Raw genomic sequence first — 21,133 nt, forward strand, 5'->3', positions numbered from 1 at the left:
TTGCAGATCAGGCCATTGTCCAACTCTGTATTCATCAAATTAAATGCGCAAAGAAAGATGTTTGTGTGTCAAAGCACCACCGACAAGTGCGAGTTGATGTTGGACGGGCTGCCATTGCTTCTGCAACAAGCTGCATTAGAGAACTTCCTGGGAGAAATGACACCCAGAGTAGATAAGATTTCCCTCTATGCCAGTCCTTTCACCGAGCTAAATACAACTCTCAGCAAAAAAAAGCTGTGTACTGGCTCCGTACCGTCCCTGGCCACATTTACCTGTCCACGTGTTTGTGGTTAGGCGGTCCTTCCCAGTAAGTGCACTGGGGAGGGCAAGGGTAATGTTGTGGGACCCGTGCTTGTGGAAGGCAGAGACTAAACCGGGAGAAATAGTGGGGGCTAGGGACCGAGTATGGACACCCAGCTGCCGCTGGCATGAGATTGTGAAAAGCTTCTACCTCCACGAGCCTAGAAGGCCATATTTCAAGTGCAAACAGCTGTCCAGAAATCTGGCAGTTTAGTATTGTGGCTTGTGGGTGCGTGGGTGGCTGCATACTTGCGCTTGCATTCCAAGTAACAGAAAACTAAGCAGATGGTGGCCTCTATCATCATCATGGCCTCATCTCAGGACTATGAACTCTCCTGAAGGAGAACCCAAGGCCCACCGAAGGAGTCTCCGGTTCTCTGGTGGGCCCGTCCAACCCTGCCGAGAAGCAGTCCTGGCTAAGAAAAGTGTGGGGGAAGGTTCCAGGGCACTCTATGGCTGATCCATTTAATGTGGATCGGACATGCTTATGCATGTTATTTCTCAAACCGCATTGCAGATCAGGCCATTGTCCAACTCTGTATTCATCAAATTAAATGCGCAAAGAAAGATGTTTGTGTGTCAAAGCACCACCGACAAGTGCGAGTTGATGTTGGACGGGCTGCCATTGCTTCTGCAATAAGCTGCATTAGAGGACTTCCTGGGAGAAATGACACCCATGGTAGATACGGTTTCCCTCTAGGTCAGTCCTTTCACCAAGCTAAATACAACTCTCAGTGGTCCTTCCTAGTAAGTGCACTGGGAAGGGCACGGGTAATGTTGTGGAAGGCGGAGACGATACCGGGAAAAATAGTGCCGGCTGGGGACAGAGTATGGATAACCGGTCGCCGCCGCCATAAGATTGTGGACAGCTTCTGCCTCCACGAGCCTAAAAGGCCACATTTCAAGTGCAAGCAGCTGTCAAAAATTTGGCAGTATAGTATTACAGCCTGTGGGAGGGTGGGTGGCTGGCTGCATACTTACGCTTGCATTCCAAGGAATGGGGTAGGGACAACTGAACGCTGCACTGTGACAAGGACGTGGACAGTGATTGTTGCAAGTCTGCAACGACAGGTGCATGGCGGGAGGCATCTTCGCATGCGCCCAGGATCACTTATGATGGGCACACTTTTAGGCAGTGACCTGGGAGTCAGAAATGCTTCCAGAGGTCTTCCCCATGCTGTTCCCATGTCTTTTCAGCACTGTATGCATGTGTCTGATGATGTGTCACAAGCCACATGGTCAGATAAGGTTGTAAAATGTTAAAATGACATTTCCCAGTGAATGCATTTGTCTTGGTTGAAAGCAATGCAAAAGTGCAAAAACGCATCAAAAACGCTACGTGTGAACATAGCCCAAGGTGTGGAGGAGTATTTTTGTTTTTGGTTATTTATTTTGCCTTATATACAAGTCATTACCCTGGAAAGGAAGTTCCTTAACATATTTCCCAGGAAAATACATTTTGGTTTCGTTTTTGTATGTTTTATTGTGAGTCCGTAAAAGTGGCATAATACCTCTGACAACATTGTTTACAGCAGTGACCTGGGAGTCAGAAATGCTTGCAGGGGTCTTTCCCATGTCATTTGAGCACTGTTCCCATCGATTTGGACAATTTTTAGACCCTTTGCAGACCGCCGGGGGGAGCCGCCTGAAAAATACTCGAATTTCCCATAGACTTCCATTGGACTCGTTGCTCGGATCGAGCACCCGAGTATTCCAATTTGCTCTACCCGAGCAACGAGTACCCGATCATTTTAGTGCTCGCTCATCACTAGTCCTTAATGATTAATTTCTTACATTCTAGACTTTTCTTACACCAAACTGTGGAGTAGTGAGAGACAAGGATGGTGAGAGATGCATCTGTATATTTACAAAAATAATAATGTTTCAAAGTATTGAAACTTTTATCATTAATTATATGTAGCAGTAAAAGGAAAACTCATTGTCCAATTTAAATTCAGGTCAAACTCATTAAGAAATGGCACAGTTCATAACGGAACCTGACAACTTTTAAAAATATGTAAAACAGTTTTACATGATCTGAAAGGTCCATGAGCTAGGTTCTTCAGCTGCTAAGTCAGGACGTGCAGCCTCCGGACAGGTCCCGATACCTTCCTCTCCTCCTCTGCACCAAACAGTTAGATAAGTGTGGGGCTTTAGGAGAGAGCAGTTCTCTCACTGATCAGGAAGGACACGGTCTCATTGTTCTCGGTCACAGGAAGCTATCTCCAGTCTATAGGATGCACTCACTTATTAGCAAGATTTTTTCTTGGTAAAAGTGTGTCTTTTCAAGTAAAACATTTTCCACATTAAGGATATAAAAAAGGCTTCTCCCCTCTGTGACTTCTCTGATGTATATCAAGATGCGCTTTCCAGTTAAAACATTTCACACATTCTGAACAGGAAAAAGGCTTCTCCCCTGTGTGAGTTCTCTGGTGACTAAGAAGATGTGATTTCTGGTTAAAACATTTTCTACATTCTGAACAGGAAAATGGCTTAATCCCTGTGTGAGTTCTCTGATGTCTAACAAGATATGATTTCTGGTTAAAACATTTCCCACATTCTGAACATGAAAAAGGTATCTTTCCTGTGTGAATTCTATGATGTTTGATAAGACTTGATTTCTCTGCAAAATAATTCCCACATTCTGAACATGAAAAAGGCTTCTCTCCTGAGTGAGTTCTCTGGTGCTTAACAAGATTTGATTTCTGGTTAAAACATTTTGCACATTCTGAACAGGAAAAAGGCTTCTCCCCTGTGTGAGTTCTCTGGTGCTTAATCAATGCTGATTTCTGGTTAAAACATTTCCCACATTCTGAACAGGAAAAAGGCATCTTCCCTGTGTGAGTCCTCTGATGTCTATCAAGATGCGCTTTCTGGAAAAAACATTTCCCACATTCTGAACAGGAAAAAGGCTTTTCCCCTGTGTGAGTTCGTTGTTGATTAAGAAGATTTGCTTTCTTGTTAAAACATTTCATACACTTGAAACAAGAAAATCTATTCTTTGCTGTGTGAATTTTTTGATGTTTAAGAAAAAACTTTTTGAGGGGAAAATTATTTCCATATTCTGACCGTGGAAATGGCTTCTTAGCTTTAGGATCAGTTTGTTTTTTAATGCTTATTTTGTGACTTTGATTTTCCTTAGTAGTTTGTAATGAATCAGAAGATAGGACCTGTTCCAAAGGATCAGATGGCACATCTTTACTGTGAAGGGATGATGGTATATTTGGAGTAATAGCATTCCCTTCAATTGTATCCTGTGAGATCTCAAGCTCATCTGATTTGAAAATTGAAGATGTCAGCTGTCCCTCTGATCTCCTAGTACAGTCATCTGCTAAGTAAAAAAAAATTTAAATTTGAATAAAATATTCTTGAAATTTATATTTTTGAACATTTCTACTTAAACTGTTGGTACAAATGGCAAGTTATGTAAAAATTTTGAATCATTCACCAAGACAATGACAGTTCACAGTCTAATAGAAAACGTCATAGCATGAACCAGTAGAGCTTGGTGTTCAACTGTTTGTTCATCATGCTTCCCAAATATGAAATATGAGAAAATTATACCAATAAAAATTTCTACTCATCTCACAAAAAACAAGCCCCCACTCAGGTCCATCATCTGTCAATGGAAAAACAGAGGTTTCCACATTATTAGTGGCTCAAAAACTCTTGAAAAGCAACATGGCTTCCATAAACCAATCCAGCAAAATCCGCTCTTCCAAAGTTAAATTTGCTCCCTACTTAACTCAAATGGAAAGCACTACACCCTACTAAAGCTCATGCATAATGCCAGAAGCTGCCTGATACAGCCTTGTTCTCCACTGGTTAAGTCCTCTGTGTTCAGCTCCCGTGTTGTGTATTTTCTTCTTCGTTTCTTCTTGTGATCCCAGCCCATTTACTGACTACTATTGTGTCTTCTGAATTTGTATTTTCTCTGCCCTCCTGGTTCTGATTCGGTAACCTGACTATTCTTCTTGTAATCTCACACCACAGAACAGCAGGCAACACCAAGTCCAAGCCTAGGGGTCTTTGTGTAAGTATAGATCCATGTAGAGGGGTTAAAGGATGATGGGCAAAACTTTGACTATAGACAATAACACATCTAATGAAAAGATTAAAAAAAAAAAAAAAAAAAAGAGTAACTAGTGGTGAAACCTCTCTGGGATAATTAGAGTATGCTTCTTGGTAGCTCCTGGCAATTTAAACTATAGTAACGGCCAATATTTTCTGTCAGATGAGTCTCAAGAAGAAATATACATTTAATGAGAACTTTTTATAATAGTGCAGAGCTGAAGTGTCTTAAATTAAGAACTCGGGCATTTGGAAGAGACAATGGAGACCTTTTTTGAAAGACTACCAGGGAGTTACAGACTCACATAAGTGAGGCAGGCCAATCCCACCACAATCAAACTATCATACATAATGAACCTGTAAAAAAAAAAAAAAAAAAGACAATAAAAAAAACACGTTACATCCCCAACAAGAATGTATGTTTGGGGGAAGGGGGAGGACTCCAACACTAAACCAGAGTTGCACTTATTTATGGTAGACCGTTGGAGCTACTATGAGTCCTGACCAGAAGAGTAGAGAAAGTATTAGTGCTCCCCATTTCAGAATAAATTGCATCTAAAATTCTTTAGGATCGATAATATAATTTATGACGTGGAGTGAATCCATGAAACCAGGGCTCGAGTCATGCCAACATATCTCCTGCAGGCATGACTAAATTTTATTACAGCCATCAGCCACTCACAGGTAAGAGATATATCATGGCACAGGTGTAATGTTTTTTGTATACTTTATCTATTTGAAGTTATTTGGTTTAAAAACAAATTGAAAAGTCAGGGTAAAGGGAAACTCTGTTGTTATTCTACAGAAATTCACACTTGGCCCTCACTGCACGTTTAATGTTGCCGATCATAAAAGCGAGGTTTGGTCATAAAGACTGGACCTGGTCTTGTTGGAACCATATGAGCACATTCAGCCGCACAGAACGGAGAGAAGGTAGATTAATCTAATAAGATATCAGGATTCTAGGAAGCCAACAGCATCATTACCCTCCACTTTCTCCTACAGGCTCATCATAATATTTTTCTTCAAGTGATTTTCTAACTTGTCAGCACATTCAACGTACGCTGTCATTTAGCTTTGTAGTTTACAGACCTGGGCAGGTAAAAGTCAGGATCTTCTAATTTCAGTGGGAGGTGGATCTTCCAGGTTGTAAGTTTTATAGAAAAGGGCTTTCAATGCCCAAAGTCATTTGAACAATTTTTGGTGGAAGAGAAGGTTTTGGTCTAGATCCAAAATGGTGGTCACACGATTGTGATATGGCCAGCCTACATGACCAGTAAACTATCCACAGCCTGTGACTGAGAAGAATCTGTGACTTCTCTTCATTTAGTGGTTACTACTCACCTGGGTAGTCATATGTAGGAATCTCTTCTTTACAGAGGTCATCACCCCCTTCATATGTCTCTATAGTATTAATATGGAACAGATCTTCATCCTGAAAAAAATATTGTACAAGTCACAGACAGATGGAGAAGTCACATCTATGATCAGCACTAATCCTGCCATCTCCACCGTTCTCATTACACAAGTATAAACCATAAAATACTGGAGGATAAAACAAGATAAATAGGGGAGATCTCGTGACACCTTCTCTCCATCTACCTGATCCTGAGGAACATTGAGATCTTCTTGTTTACAGTCCTGTGGAAGAAGAGGACGTTGACATCTCTCTGGTGTTGTCCTCTTACTGGATAGATCTGGAGGAAACACATACAGGAACTGAATTCATTCTTTACATACAGATAATTATAGGCTGTGTGTATTCAGTCTTGTCTATTACCTGGTGATGTGAGGGGCTGGGGAACCTCTATCATGATGTCCTTGTACAGATCTTTGTGTCCTTGTAAATACTCCCACTCCTCCATGGAGAAATAGACGATGACGTCCTGACACCTTATAGGAACCTGACACATACAATGACAGAGTTATCCCCCAATCCCTTCATAGCTATACTATAAAATGTCTCAGCATTCCCAGCAGTGTCACCTCTCCAGTCAGCAGCTCAATCATCTTGTAGGCCAGATCTAGGATCTTTAGGTCATTCATATTCTCATGTACCAGGTGATGAGGTGGAAGCCCTGTGATTGGGCTCAGGGTTCTTCCTAATCCCTCAGACACATGGTCCTGACAACGCTCACTAGAGGTCTTCTTCACTACTGTGTAATCCTGTTTATGGAGAGACACATTAATAAATCTCACTACAGATATTTCCAGAGTCCTCACCTCTCCAGTTCTGTCCATCTTTCATTGCCATAGATAAGAATGATGTAATGTGACGTCATCAGAATCTCTCACCTCTCCAGTAAGCCAGAAGAGGATCTCTAGGGTGATTTTTAATATTTTCTCAGCCATCTTGTCTGTGTCCATAACTATCTTTGATGGATAAATCAGGAAAACTCTAATATAGAAGATATTCACTGAGAGGATCTGATATTGTAGAGACCTAAATGAGAAGTTGAGCAGATGTAACATCAAAAAATCCTGTGTAATAATACAATTACTGGAGATAATAAAGGAAACATTTGAGATTTATTTTTTACAGTATTTAGATTTCGTCTTTATATCTACTAATAAAACCTATATATTTTAGGCCACAGACAGCAAGCAGTTTCTTCCTTGCAGTCTGCAGCTGAATACTTTTCTCATAGACTCCTCTACTTTATTGCTAATTCTTGTCTCATTTACTGACACTGGAATCAGCATTAGCAATACTGCAGGAGATATTAATTACACATGACATGAGAAATAACTATTTCATGATGAGGACGACATCTTCATCTTCTACTACAGGTCTATAAACATATTTAGCCAGAGTCTGTCACAAACTACATCCCCAACGGCCGTCTATATGTTTCCTTTCTTCACCGGACTGTCATCTTCTAACAAGTTAGATCTCAGGTCTGATTCACACACAGAAGTTTGAGGCATTTCTAAAAGCTTGTTTGTTTGCACAAATACCGTGGACAAAAATTATTTGATAGCAGTCTCACCAAGACAGGAGTTATTTGATGCCAAAGTCTCCATGTACAGTGTTTTATGAAGTCTATTTCTGGCCTTAGGCTATCTTATATTACAAGAGAAACTCCATAAAAAAGCAGATATTAACATTTTGTTAATTATTTTAAAACAAATGTTTATCATGCTAAAAAGTAACTCTTTTGGGCACCAGAACATAGATGTGCACTGCAGGGATGGCACAGGTGCGGCTGCTACACAAACCCTGGCAGTTTAACCACTTGCTGCTGTCAAGAGCAAACATGGCATCTAAGATGGTTTGACAGAGTTCTCCCAAGTACTTGATAGTATGGGGCTGCCTAGTTACTACGATACTTAAATAACCAATAATGGTGTCTGGGCCTGCAATGTAGAAAAGTCTATTAGGATGGGCCTGAGGCAATGTCCAATAAGTTACTTTTTAATGCCCCATACACATTAGACTAGAGTTGCATGAAAGCACTGATTTCCGGGGTTTGGTAGACTATATACATTATTTGGGGGCCTCCCAACAGATAATGTCAGGGCAGAGAAGGATCTGGCATCCTGAATTACAGAAGTTAATCCGTTTGTTCTTCCTGTAGATAATCCTCCACTAGAGGAGTCTGGAGGCGACTTTCTCATATAGACCACAGGAAAGCTGGAATATTTGTGTGTACGGAGAAGTCAGAAGAGATAGCCGTCTGCCAAATGACCGCTCAGCCAACACTTATCTTGTGTATGGGGCCGTTAGTATTACATACATACATACATACAGCTGACACCTATCGGGCGGCAATATTCCCTTATTCCCTTGTTCTCCTGTGTGCCCATCTAGCTCACAATGAGGGCTCCCAGACAGTATGATTGCCCCCCAAACTCCTGATATTTAAAAACAAACAAAAAAACACACCACACACACACACACACACACGGCTGAATGGTGGATCAGGGACCCTTCAACTCCCTGATTCACTGTTCTATTCAATGGTATCACCATCATGGGAATGTGGATATCACTGAAATTGTGATGATGGGTAAGGAGAGCGTGCTCGGTGCCAAGCCATCTCAATTCATGGGCACCATACAGGCCGCATGGGCGGCCACTATGGATGATACGGTCTTACCAACTATTGTGTGGCAAATATCTCATAGATACTGGGTTCATTATTATCTGAACCAACAATGGGGCTAAGTGAGTATTCATTAATTAGCTGTGGGGTACTCCGTGGGGTAGATGGTACCATATTGTGTGTGAAGGGGACAATACTGTGGGAACTCCCCCCTAAAATAAAATACTAAACCTTTTTTTAAATATATGGATTGAAAACGGGGACTAGCAACATATATATTTACTTATACTAAAAACTAGCAAAATTACCTGCTGAATGGCTTGTTGTGGATGTACATAAACAGATGTAAGCAATGATGCTGCTGAACAATTGAAACAGTCACTACTGTACCCTATCCTGTACCTAAACAAAGCTGATATTGCCTAGCTGCCGAGGTTAGCACCCTAAGGAACGACAATGGCGCCCACGCTCACTGGTGGCTGTCCTTCAGAAGCCCTAGTTAACTCTGACATACCGTTAGGTCCATATATATTTGGACAGAGACAACATTTTTCTAATTTTGGTTCTAGACATTACCACAATGAATTTTAAACAAAACAATTCAGATGCAGTTGAAGTTCAGACTTTCAGCTTTCATTTGAGGGTATCCACATTAAAATTGGATGAAGGGTTTAGGAGTTTCAGCTCCTTAACATGTGCCACCCTGTTTTTAAAGGGACCAAAATTGGACAGATTAAATAATTGTAAATAAAATGTTCATTTCTAGTACTTGGTTGAAAACCCTTTGTTGGCAATGACTGCCTGAAGTCTTGAACTCATGGACATCACCAGACGTTGTGTTTCCTCCTTTTTGATTCACTGCCAGGCCTTCACTGTGATGGTTTTCAGTTGCTGTTTGTTTGTGGGCCTTTCTGTCCGAAGTTTAGTCTTTAACAAGTGAAATGCTTGCTCAATTGGGTTGAGATCAGGTGACTGACTTGGCCATTCAAGAATATTCCACTTCTTTGCTTTAATAAACTCCTGGGTTGCTTTGGCTTTATGTTTTGGGTCATTGTCCATCTGTAGTATGAAACGACGACCAATCAGTTTGGCTGCATTTGGCTGGATCTGAGCACACAGTATGGCTCTGAATACATCAGAATTCATTCGGCTGCTTCTGTCCTGTGTCACATCATCAATAAACACTAGTGACCCAGTGCCATTGGCAGCCATGCATGCCCAAGCCATCACACTGCCTCCGCCGTGCTTTACAGATGCTTTGGATCATGAGCTGTACCACGCCTTCGCCATACTTTTCTCTTTCCATCATTCTGGTAAAGGTTGATCTTGGTTTCATCTGTCCAAAGAATGTTCTTCCAGAACTGTGCTGGCTTTTTTAGATGTTTTTTAGCAAAGTTCAGTCTAGCCTTTTTATTCTTGATGCTTGAGTGGCTTGCACCGTGCAGTGAACCCTCTGTATTTACTCTAATGCAGTCTTCTCTTTATGGTAGATTTGGATATTGATACGCCTACCTCCTGGAGAGTGTTGTTCACTTGGTTGGCTGTTGTGAATGGGTTTCTCTTCACCATGGAGATTATTCTGCGATCATCCACCACTGTTGTCTTCTGTGGGCGCCCAGGTCTTTTTGCATTAATGAGTTCACCAGTGCTTTCTTTCTATCTCAGGCTGTACCAAACTGTAGATTTTGCCACTCCTAATATTGTAGCATGGGTTTTTTCTGTTTTTGCAGCTTAAGGCTGGGTGCCCACGTAGCGTTTTTCAAGCGTTTATGCTGCGGAATTTCCGCAGCATAAACGCTTGTGAAACGCTAGGTAATCCGCACCCCATGGTCTCCAAGGGGATTCCGCATGTTCTATGCTCATGCTGCGGATTTTTCCGCAGCGTTTATGCTGCGTACAAAAATCCGCAGCATGTCATTTAATTTTGCGGAAGCGCAGCGGAACTCCCGCCATTGACTTGCATTGAGACGCATAGAAACCGCGACTGTACATTTGTACAAGCGGCTTCTATGCGTCTCTATGTGCGGATGGTACCCAGTTCTGGAGGAGAGAAGACTCTCATCCAGGCCTGGGTACCATTGTACCTGTAAAAAAAGAATAAAATAACAAAGTTTATACTCACCTTTCCGAAGGCTTTTCTCTGAATGCCGGCATCGCTTGAGGACCAGCGGTGACGTCACAGTCATGTGACCGCAGGCCCTTCACCGCTCTGTCTCGCGATATGCCGGCATCCAGGAACCAGACAGGAACGAGCGCTGCAGCCACGCCGGGCATCGGGGGTGAGTATAGCTTTATTTGTTTTAATTTTTACGGTTCACACTGTATAAATCCATGCTGTTTGCATGGATTTATACAGTGTAACCTAGTTGTCAAGCACTTTCCAAGTGATGCTATCGCCTGGAAAGCGCTTGTCAATCTGCATGCGGAAACGCATGTGAATCCGCATGTGGATCCGCATGTATTCTGCAGGAAAAACGCATGCACAATCTGCATGCGTTTTTTCTGCCAAGGAGATGCAGAAATGCTGCAGAAATTTTCTGCTTCATTTCTGCATCGTGGGCACATAGCCTAAGGCTGCGTTCACACATTGTGTATTTTCGCGCGCTTTTTTGCGCGCGCTTTTTCAAAATACGCAATGTGCCTTGTGTCTGCCAGCAAAGTGAATGGGAAATTCACTTTGCCGTTCAGACACTGTGTTATTTTACGCAGCGCGAAAGCACAGCTGCGTAAAGAATTGACATGTCAATTCTTTACGCAGCTGCGTCCTGCGCTTTCTCCTATTGTGCCCATTATAAGCGATGGAATTACGCAGCGGTGTTCACACACTGCGTAATTCCATCGCTTTTTTACGGAGGCGCAGGATGGATACTCACCTACCCGAAGTCAGGGGAGAGGCGTCCGGTCCGGTCCGCTCCAATCCCGCGCTTCCAGCATCTGCCGGTGAGCCGATCAGCTGTTAGCTAACCGGCTTGTAACCGGACGGTCAGCTGATTACAAGCCGGTCAGCTGACAGTCTGCTGATCGCTTCACGGCAGATGCTGCAAGCGCGGGACGGAGCAGACGCGTCTCTCATCCATCGGGTAGGTGAGTATCCATAGTCTGAACATACACTGCTAGGGACACACACGACACATAGACACAGACAGTACACACACGACACACAGACACAGACAGTACACATGTCACACTGAAATGAAGTGTGACATTACACATGTCACCCTTCATTTCACACTGCGTTTTTTGCTGCGCTTTTTTATGCAGTGTGTGAATGGAGGTGCTTTTTTTACCTGCGTAAAAAAACCACAGGTAAAAAAAGCAGGAAAATACGCGCGCGTAAAAAACCGCAGGGAAATACGCGATGTGTGAATGCACCCTAAAGATGGCTTGTTTCACCTACATGGAGAGCTCCTTGGACCGCATGTTTACTTCACACCAAAACCTTCCAAATGCAAGCACCACACCTCAAATCAACTCCAGGCCTTTTATCTGCTTAATTGAGAATGACATAACGAAGTGATTGCCCACACTTGTCCATGAAATAGCCTTGGAGTCAATTGTCCAATTACTTTTGGTCCCTTTAAAAACAGGGGGGCACATGTTAAGGAGCTGAAACTCCTAAACCCTTCATCCAATTTTAATGTGGATACCCTCAAATGAAAACTGAAAGTCTGAACTTCAACAGCATCTGAATTGTTTAGTTTAGAATTCATTGTGGTAATGTCTAGAACCAAAATTAGAAAAATGTTGTCTCTGTCCAAACATATATGGACCTAACTGTATAGAAAAAAAAATGTCTCAAGGTATATACAGGGTGGTCCAAAAGTAGGTGGACAGAAAGTGTAATAAGGTTATGAAGGGGGAGAGTTATCAAACATGGTGTAAAGTGAAACTGGCTCAGTTGCCCTTAGCAACCAATCAGATTCCACTTTTCATTCCTCACAGACTCTTTGGAAAGTGGAAGGTGGAATCTGATTGGTTGCTAAGTTATCTAGTTTTCACAGATAGATCTCCCCCAAAATCTGTTTTCTTTTCAGATAATTCAGATAACACATAATGGCTAATAATTTAAATACAGATCAAAGAAAATGGATTTTAACAGAGTATTGGAAATCTCAAAATGCTGAAACCGTTAGAGCAAATTGGGTTGAAACATTGGGTACCCAAGCCCCAAAGAGACAAACCATTTACCGCATTCATGACAAATTCAATGCCACTGGCTCAATCCTTAAAGCTCCAAAAACTGGTCGACCCAAAACAGTCTGTACAGAAGATAATAAACAACTTGTTGCTGAAACATTTGTTCAGAGTCCAAAAAAGTCCACCAGAAGAGCCTCTTTGGAATTGGGATTTTCACGAGCTTCTATCATGCAAATCCTGAAATCTATTGGGTGGAAAGCTTATCGTCCACGTCTAATTCATGGTTTATTGGAGGATGATCCAGACAGGCGGCTGCAATTTAGTGAGATTATGCTTAACGAAATTGAAGAAAATCCAGTAATTTTATATAACATTATGTGGAGTGATGAAGCTTCTTTCAAATTATCCGGCCATATTAACAGACATAATTGTATTTACTGGTAGAATGAGAACATGCATTTAACATTAGAGCAACAACTTAATGAGCCTGGTGTCAATGTTTGGGGTGGTATTTCAAGTTTTGGTGTTTTTGGACCAATATTTTTTGATGGAACAGTCACAGGAGATAAGTATATCGAAATTCTAATGAATCAATGACCTTTATTTCCAACAAGATGGGGCCCCTCCACATTATTCAAGAGTGGTAAGAGAGTATTTTGATGAAACATTTCCTAATAAATGGATTGGTCGAAGAGGCCCACTTGATTGGCCGGCACGTTCACCAGACTTGACCCCAATGGATTTTTTCTTTTGGGGAGTAGTCAAGGACAAAGTTTATAATCGAAAACCAAAAAGTGTGAGTGATTTGAAAAATTACATAAGAGATGCATTTCAAGAAATTAATACCCAAAGAGACGTGTGCAAAAAAGTTTGTTGAAGCGACAGGCAGACTTCAAAGCTGTGCAAATTGTAATGAAAAACAGTTTGAGCACCTGCGTTGATAAAATTTAAGGGCTTTTGTATTATTGTTCAGAATATCTAATTGTCAATGTTATGCTTGTGTTAGTAAATATAATTTTATATATAAATCAAAATAAATGTTATTATTTTCTGTCCACCTACTTTTGGACCACCCTGTATAAAGGAAAGGGTATGGTACTCATCAGAGAATGTTTCAATAATCTGCCTCAGCGTGTTTCCCCAACAGGTCATCAGGAGGCTTGATACAGGGATGATAATTCATGATGTTCAGCATAGTGTGCCTAATAGCCAGGTGTCCATGTTTAAATATCCCACTTCATCCGAAACCCCTCCCAGACTAGGAGACCCATTCCCATTCCTAGAGGTGAATTGTCATGGGATATACAGAATGGAGTCTGTCTACAATAATATACTGCACCTGCGCTACTTCTCATGAGCTAGAGGTCCAATAATGTCCATCCCCTAGTGTGCATGTCCGGAAGTGACGTGCTTTACACTGAAACGCCTGATAAACTGATTGCCGCCGCGCCACTCGTACCCGTGACTGCGCATGTCCGTAGTTATGTGTTCCACGTGGGAGAACTTAATGGCCTATATGTGTCCGGATCAACACCCTTGTCAGTAGATAAAGTAACATAAGGTTAGAGGGTTTCTGTTTGCCTGTGTGTTGTATCCTGTCACCTGATTACAGGGGCATAATGGGGGCATCATACATACTGAAAAAGGGGCATAATGGGGGCATTACACTGTGTGGGGGCATCATACATACTACATAAGGGGCATAATGGGGGCATTACACTGTGGGGGCATCATACATCCTGCATAAGGGGCATAATGGGGGCATTACACTGTGTGGGGGATCATACATCCTGCATAAGGGGCATTACACTGTGGGGGGCAGCATACATCCTGCATAAAGGGCATAATGGGGGCATTACACTGTGTGGGGGCATCATACATACTGCATAAGGGGCATAATGGGGGCATTACACTGTGTGGGGGCATCATACATCCTGCATAAGGGGCATAATGGGGGCATTACACTGTGTGGGGGCATCATACATCCTGCATAAGGGGCATAATGGGGGCATTACACTGTGTGGGGACATCATACATCCTGCATAAGGGGCATAATGGGGGCATTACACTGTGTGGGGGCATCATACATACTACATAAGGGGCATAATGGGGGCATTACACTGTGGGGGCATCATACATCCTGCATAAGGGGCATAATGGGGGCATTACACTGTGTGGGGGATCATACATCCTGCATAAGGGGCATTACACTGTGGGGGGCAGCATACATCCTGCATAAAGGGCATAATGGGGGCATTACACTGTGTGGGGGCATCATACATACTGCATAAGGGGCATAATGGGGGCATTACACTGTGTGGGGGCATCATACATCCTGCATAAGGGGCATAATGGGGGCATTACACTGTGTGGGGGCATCATACATCCTGCATAAGGGGCATAATGGGGGCATTACACTGTGTGGGGACATCATACATCCTGCATAAGGGGCATAATGGGGGCATTACACTGTGTGGGGGCATCATACATCCTGCATAAGGGGCATAATGGGGGCATCACACTGTGTGGGGGCATCATACATCCTGCATAAGGGGCATAATGGGGGCATTACATTGTGTGGGGGCATCATACATCCTGCATAAGGGGCATAATGGGGGCATTACACTGTGTGGGGGCATCATACATCCTGCATAAGGGGCATAATGGGGGCATTACACTGTGGGGCCAGTAAAGGGGTCCTGTACTATGAGAACAATACGTTTCCTCCCTTCCTGTCTCCATAGTTGGGTCTTAATCTATTACAGGAAACAGAACAAAAACCTTATGATTCTTATAAAGGGGCAACACAAGAGCCCAAAAGAGTCTCCGTGCTAAAGGGGTTACTGCCCCCTGCGCCCAGTAATGGGGTCTCCACATACCTCCACCTGCAGAGCCGCCACCACATATATGGCTGCTCTGTGCGCCCAGGAGCTGTGATGAGGTCACAGGAGGGGAGGAGTCAGGGGTCACATGATCAGGGGCCTCAGTGGATGCAGGACTCTGCTGTGCTGGTTGTCATGGTGCTGGATGAGCTGAAGTTTATGTGTGGGGTCAGGAGGGGTTTACAGTGTGGATGTAGCAGAGCCGCGTGTGTACGAGGTGTACGGAGCAGAGCCGCGCGTGAACGAGGTGTACGGAGCAGAGCCGCGCGTGTACGAGGCGTACGGAGCGGAGCCGCGCGTGTACGAGGCGTACGGAGCGGAGCCGCGCGTGTACGAGGCGTACGGAGCGGAGCCGCGCGTGTACGAGGCGTACGGAGCGGAGCCGCGTGTGTACGAGGCGTACGGAGCGGAGCCGCGTGTGTACGAGGCGTACGGAGCGGAGCCGCGTGTGTATGAGGAGTACGGAGCGGAGCCGCGTGTGTACGAGGCGTACGGAGCGGAGCCGCGTGTGTACGAGGCGTACGGAGCGGAGCCGCGTGTGTACGAGGCGTACGGAGCGGAGCCGCGCGTGTACGAGGCGTACGGAGCGGAGCCGCGCGTGTACGAGGCGTACGGAGCGGAGCCGCGCGTGTACGAGGCGTACGGAGCGGAGCCGCGCGTGTACGAGGCGTACGGAGCGGAGCCGCGCGTGTACGAGGCGTACGGAGCGGAGCCGCGCGTGTACGAGGCGTACGGAGCGGAGCCGCGCGTGTACGGGGCGTACGGAGCGGAGCCGCGCGTGTACGGGGCGTACGGAGCGGAGCCGCGCGTGTACGGGGCGTACGGAGCGGAGCCGCTTGTGTACGGGGCGTACGGAGCGGAGCCGCTTGTGTACGGGGCGTACGGAGCGGAGCCGCGTGTGTACGGGGCGTACGGAGCGGAGCCGCGTGTGTACGGGGCGTACGGAGCGGAGCCGCGTGTGTACGGGGCGTACGGAGCGGAGTCGCGTGTGTACGGAGCGGAGCCGCGTGTGTACGGGGCGTACGGAGCGGAGCCGCGTGTGTACGGGGTGTACGGAGCGGAGCCGCGTGTGTACGAGGTGTACGGAGCGGAGCCGCGTGTGTACGAGGTGTACGGAGCGGAGCCGCGCATGTACGAGGTGTACGGAACGGAGCCGGACGTGTGCGAGGTGTACGGAGCGGAGCCGGGCGTGTACGAGGCGTACGGAGCGGAGCCGGGCGTGTACGAGGCGTACGGAGCGGAGCCGGGCGTGTACGAGGAGTGCGGAGCCGGGCGTGTACGAGGCATGCGGAGCCGGGCGTGTACGAGGCGTACGGAGCGGAGCCGCGCGTGTACGAGGCGTACGGAGCGGAGCCGCGCGTGTACGAGGCGTACGGAGCGGAGCCGCGCGTGTACAAGGCGTACGGAGCGGAGCCGCGCGTGTACGAGGCGTACGGAGCGGAGCCGCGCGTGTACGAGGCGTGCTCAGCGGAGCCGCGCGTGTACGAGATGTACGGAGCCGCGTGTGTACAAGGTGTATGGAGCGGAGCCGCGTGTGTACGAGATGTACGGAGCGGAGCCGCATATGTACACCCTGGCCACACCCCAATATACGCCCATTTACTATTTCTTTCTTCCCTGGCAGGAGTTGTCAGAGGGGTGCTGGTATGAGGGGCATTCAGCAGACAGCCCTCATCCCCATTCCTGGTATGCATGGCCCCCTCATCCCCAATCCTGCTATGTATGGCCCCCTCATCCCCCATCCTGGTATGCATGGCCCCCTCATCCCACATCCTGGTATTCATGGCCCCCTCATCCCCCATCCTGGTATGCATGGCCCCCTCATCCCCAATCCTGCTATGTATGGCCCCCTCATCCCCCATCCTGGTATGCATGGCCCCCTCATCCCACATCCTGGTATTCATGGCCCCCTCATCCCCCATCCTGGTGTGCATGGCCCCCGCAGACCCAATCCAATCCTGGTATGCATGGCCACCTCAGCTCCAATCCTTGTATGCATGGCCCCCTCAGACCCAATCCTGGTTTGCATGGCCTCCTCAGATCTAATCATAGTATGCATGGCCTCCACAGACCCAATCCTGGTATGCGTGGCCCCCTCATCCCCAATCCTGGTATGCATGGCCCCCTCCTCCCCAATCCTGGTATGCATGGCCCCCTCAGACCCAATCATGGTATGCATGGCCCCCTCAGACCCAATCCTAGTATGCATGGCCCCCTCAGACCCAATCGGGGTATGCGTGGCCTCCTCAGACCCAATCCTGGTATGTGTGGCCCCCTCAGCCCCAATCCGGGTATGTGTGGCCCCCTCAGCCCCAATTCTGGTATGCGTGGCCCCCTCAGCCCCAATCCTGGTATGAGTAACCCCCTCCGCCCCAATCCTGGTATGCCTGGCCCCCTCAGCCCCAATCCTGGTATGCGTGGCCCCCTCCCACCCAATACTGGTATGCGTGGTCCTCTCACACCCAATACTGGCATACAGTACAGACCAAAAGTTTGGACACACCTTCTCATTTAAAGATTTTGCTGTATTTTCATGACTATGAAAATTGTACATTCACACTGAAGGCATCAAAACTATGAATTAACACATGTGGAATTATATACTTACCAAAAAAGTGTAAAACAATTGAAAATATGTCTTATATTCTAGGTTCTTCAAAGTAGCCACCTTTTGCTTTGATGACTGCTTTGCACACTCTTGGCATTCTCTTGATGAGCTTCAAGAGGTAGTCACTGGAAATGGTCTTTTTTTTTCAGTATGTCAGCAAAGTTTTTGGCACCGGTTTGCTGTTCAAAATAGTTACCTACAGGCCAGGTATTTAAAACTGTGGTTTTAGCCATTTGTAGTGAGCGTGGAAGATATTGTCGTCCATTTAAAATGGACAAGATGCGTGGCAAGGGAAGGGGAACTGGACGTGATGGTGATGGTGCATGCAGAGGCCGAGGCTGTGGGCAAGCTGAAATTGTGCCACAACAAACACCCTTCTCGCCTGACCTTCCTGTCCCAATTCCTAGGGGACCGCAGCACACCACTACTGAACCCAGAGCAGTGTCAAAAGGTTGTTGGTTGGATAGCGGATAATGCTTCCAGTCACTTAGCCACCACAATCACCCTGCCTTCCACACGGTCAAGTCTCAGTAGCCGTGAGTCTGGACCGCATATTCCTCACCCTGATCCTCCTTCCTCCCACCATGCCGAGTGCCCAGAGACAAATGATCCCACACTTGGACACTCTGAAGAGCTGTTCACTTTTCCATTTATACATTCAGGCCTCTCGCCCGGTCCACTTGAAGCGGGGCAAAAGGAGATTGCATGTAGCAATGTCAGAATATTTGAGCAGCCACGGTCACACGAAGGCAACGGTGGGAAAGTGTCACAAGAGGTGGACGATGAAGAGACACAAATGCCAGAAATTCAGGAGGAGGACCAGGGTGTGGAAGTGGAAGACGAGGTGGTGGATGATATAGTAACTGACCCAACCTGGCAGGAGGACATGGAGAGCAAGGACAGCAGCACACAGGGGGAGGGAGGCAGATCACCCAACAGGCAGGAAGAAGCAGTGTGGTGGCCGCAGACAGAAGGCAGGCATCCGTTCCCCGTAACACCAACACGAAGGAAGTTGCCAGTTAGGTCTTCCCGAGTCTAGTTGTTTTTTAAAGACTCTGTCGATAACCCCAAAAAGGCCATTTGCACCACCTGCCAGGCCAGCCTCAGCAGGGGTGGCAAAATTAGCAGCCTGACCACCACCAGCATGATCAAGCACATGGCAGCAAAGCACCCGACTTTGTGGGCCGAACCCCAGGGTCCAGGAAGAGTGTCTGTGGGTGGCACTATTGCTTCTTCCGCTGTTGGGCATGCAAGCCAATCCCCTGTCCATGGTGCATGCGAAAATGCCTCCTGCCCTGCACACTCTCAGGAAGCAGCATCAGGAAGCACGTCCTTGTCCCAGGGCAGCGTTCATTTGTCTATACCCCAGTCCTTGGAACGCAAGCGCAAATACACAGCCAACACCCCACAGGTCACACTACTAAATTCTCACATTTCACGACTGCTTGCTTTCGAAATGTTGCCTATTAGGCTCGTGGTGACGGAAGCATTCCGCAACCTGATGGCAGCGGCCGTCCCTCGGTACTCGGTCCCCAGCCACCACTATTTCTCCCGGTGTGCCGTCCCTGCATTACACAAGCACGTGTCCCAAAACATTAGCCGTGCCCTCAACAGCGCATTTACTGGGAAAGTCCACCTAACCGCGGACACGTGGACAAGTGCTTGTGGGCAGGGATGGTACATCTTGCTGATGGCACACTGGGTTAATATAGTGGAAGCCGGGACCCAGTCGGACCTTGGGATGGAACACATCCTCCCGACGCCAAGGATTGCGGTCCCTAGGTCAATCAGGGTTGCCCCCACAGTCTACAACTCCTACACATCATCCTCCTTAGCCTCCTCCTCCTCTACAGCCTCCATCTCCAAAATGACCACATCAGTCACAAGCTGGAAGCACTGTAGCACTGCCTTGGCCATGCGGCAACAGGCTGTGCTGAAGCTAATACGCTTAGGTGACAAACCACACAATGCTGAAGAGTTGTGGACAGCTCTGAAAGAGCAGGCAGATCTCTGGCTCACACCGCTGAACCTACAGCCAGGCATGGTCGTGTGTGACAATGGCGGAAACCTGGTGGCGGCTCTGAGGCGAGGCGAACTCACACACATACCATGCCTGGCCCATGTGCTTAACCTCGTGGTTCGGTGGCTTCTCAAATCCTACTCAGAGCTGCCGGATCAGCTTGTTAAAGTATGCGCCGCCTGTGTGCCCATTTAAGAAAGTCACCTACAGCTTCCGCTGCCCTTGCCATGTTCCCACGCGTTGGACCTCTACACTGCAGATGTTGGGACGGATTTGTGAGCAGAGGAGGGTAGTTGTTGAGTACCAGCATCAACAAGGCAGTCGGTATTCAGTTCAGACTCCACACATAAGACCTCAGGAGTGGACATGGATGTCAGACATATGTACCATCCTCCAAAACTTTGATGACTCCACCAAGATGGTGATCTCGCTTCTCTGTCATCTGAAATGCTCTCTGCTCACAATCAAAGAGGATGCATTGCAGGCGGAGCACGATGAGATGGAGCAAGGAACCATACAGGGTGATTACACACAGCCCAGCCTCATCTCATCTCTCATCCCAATGTGGATTGGGTGACAATGAGGAAGAGGAGGAGGAGGAAGAACAGGAGCTAGTTTCATAGGCTATAGACGGTACTACCTGCACAGCTGTCATACCGTCTGTTCAGCGTGGATGGCCAGAGGACTGAGAGGAGGAAGAGAGCATGGTCAGTCATCCTCTTGGTGAGGACACGGAAGCCTTTTCTGTTAGCAGTCTGGCACGTATGGCTGAGTTTATGTTATGCTGCCTTTCCCATGACCCTCGCGTTCTCAAAATTTTGGGTGACAGTCATTACTGGTTGGTGACACTTCTAGACCCACGCTACAAGGAGAACTTTATATCTCTTATTCCTGAGGCAGAACTATTAAAAAAAATCCCATCTGAAAACGCTGGGGGCATGGGTCACAGTTCGTTGGACAACCAAGGAGTACAGGCGAAAGAGACACAACTTCAATCCAGCAGAGGCAGGGGAACAGTGTCAAAGTTCTGGGAGAATTTTCTCAGCCCCTCCCATCGCACAGGCCCTGA

The 21,133-nt window shown here is 46.5% G+C and overlaps 2 protein-coding genes across 3 annotated transcripts in view; one reads left to right on the forward strand and one right to left on the reverse strand.

Annotated features, from left to right (window-relative positions):
* The window catches only part of LOC141176042 (uncharacterized), a 57,984-nt gene extending 42,471 nt beyond the window's left edge, over window positions 1-15,513 (reverse strand). Inside the window, exons 1-7 of the mRNA XM_073660018.1 lie at window positions 15,434-15,513; window positions 6,667-6,814; window positions 6,358-6,537; window positions 6,152-6,275; window positions 5,974-6,068; window positions 5,716-5,806; window positions 2,681-3,628 (exon numbers count right to left, since the gene is read on the reverse strand). Coding sequence (XP_073516119.1) covers window positions 2,681-3,628; window positions 5,716-5,806; window positions 5,974-6,068; window positions 6,152-6,275; window positions 6,358-6,537; window positions 6,667-6,814; window positions 15,434-15,459 — 1,612 coding nt within the window. The 5' untranslated portion in view covers window positions 15,460-15,513. The remainder of the gene's footprint in view (window positions 1-2,680; window positions 3,629-5,715; window positions 5,807-5,973; window positions 6,069-6,151; window positions 6,276-6,357; window positions 6,538-6,666; window positions 6,815-15,433) is intronic.
* Window positions 1-21,133, forward strand: part of LOC141176044 (uncharacterized) — a 171,446-nt gene that overhangs the window by 126,260 nt on the left and 24,053 nt on the right. The window lies entirely within an intron of this gene.

The sequence above is a fragment of the Phyllobates terribilis genome, unplaced genomic scaffold (assembly GCF_046119375.1).
Source record: "Phyllobates terribilis strain yellow unplaced genomic scaffold, ASM4611937v1 Scaffold_17__1_contigs__length_24005725, whole genome shotgun sequence".
NCBI classification, from domain to species: domain Eukaryota; kingdom Metazoa; phylum Chordata; class Amphibia; order Anura; family Dendrobatidae; genus Phyllobates; species Phyllobates terribilis.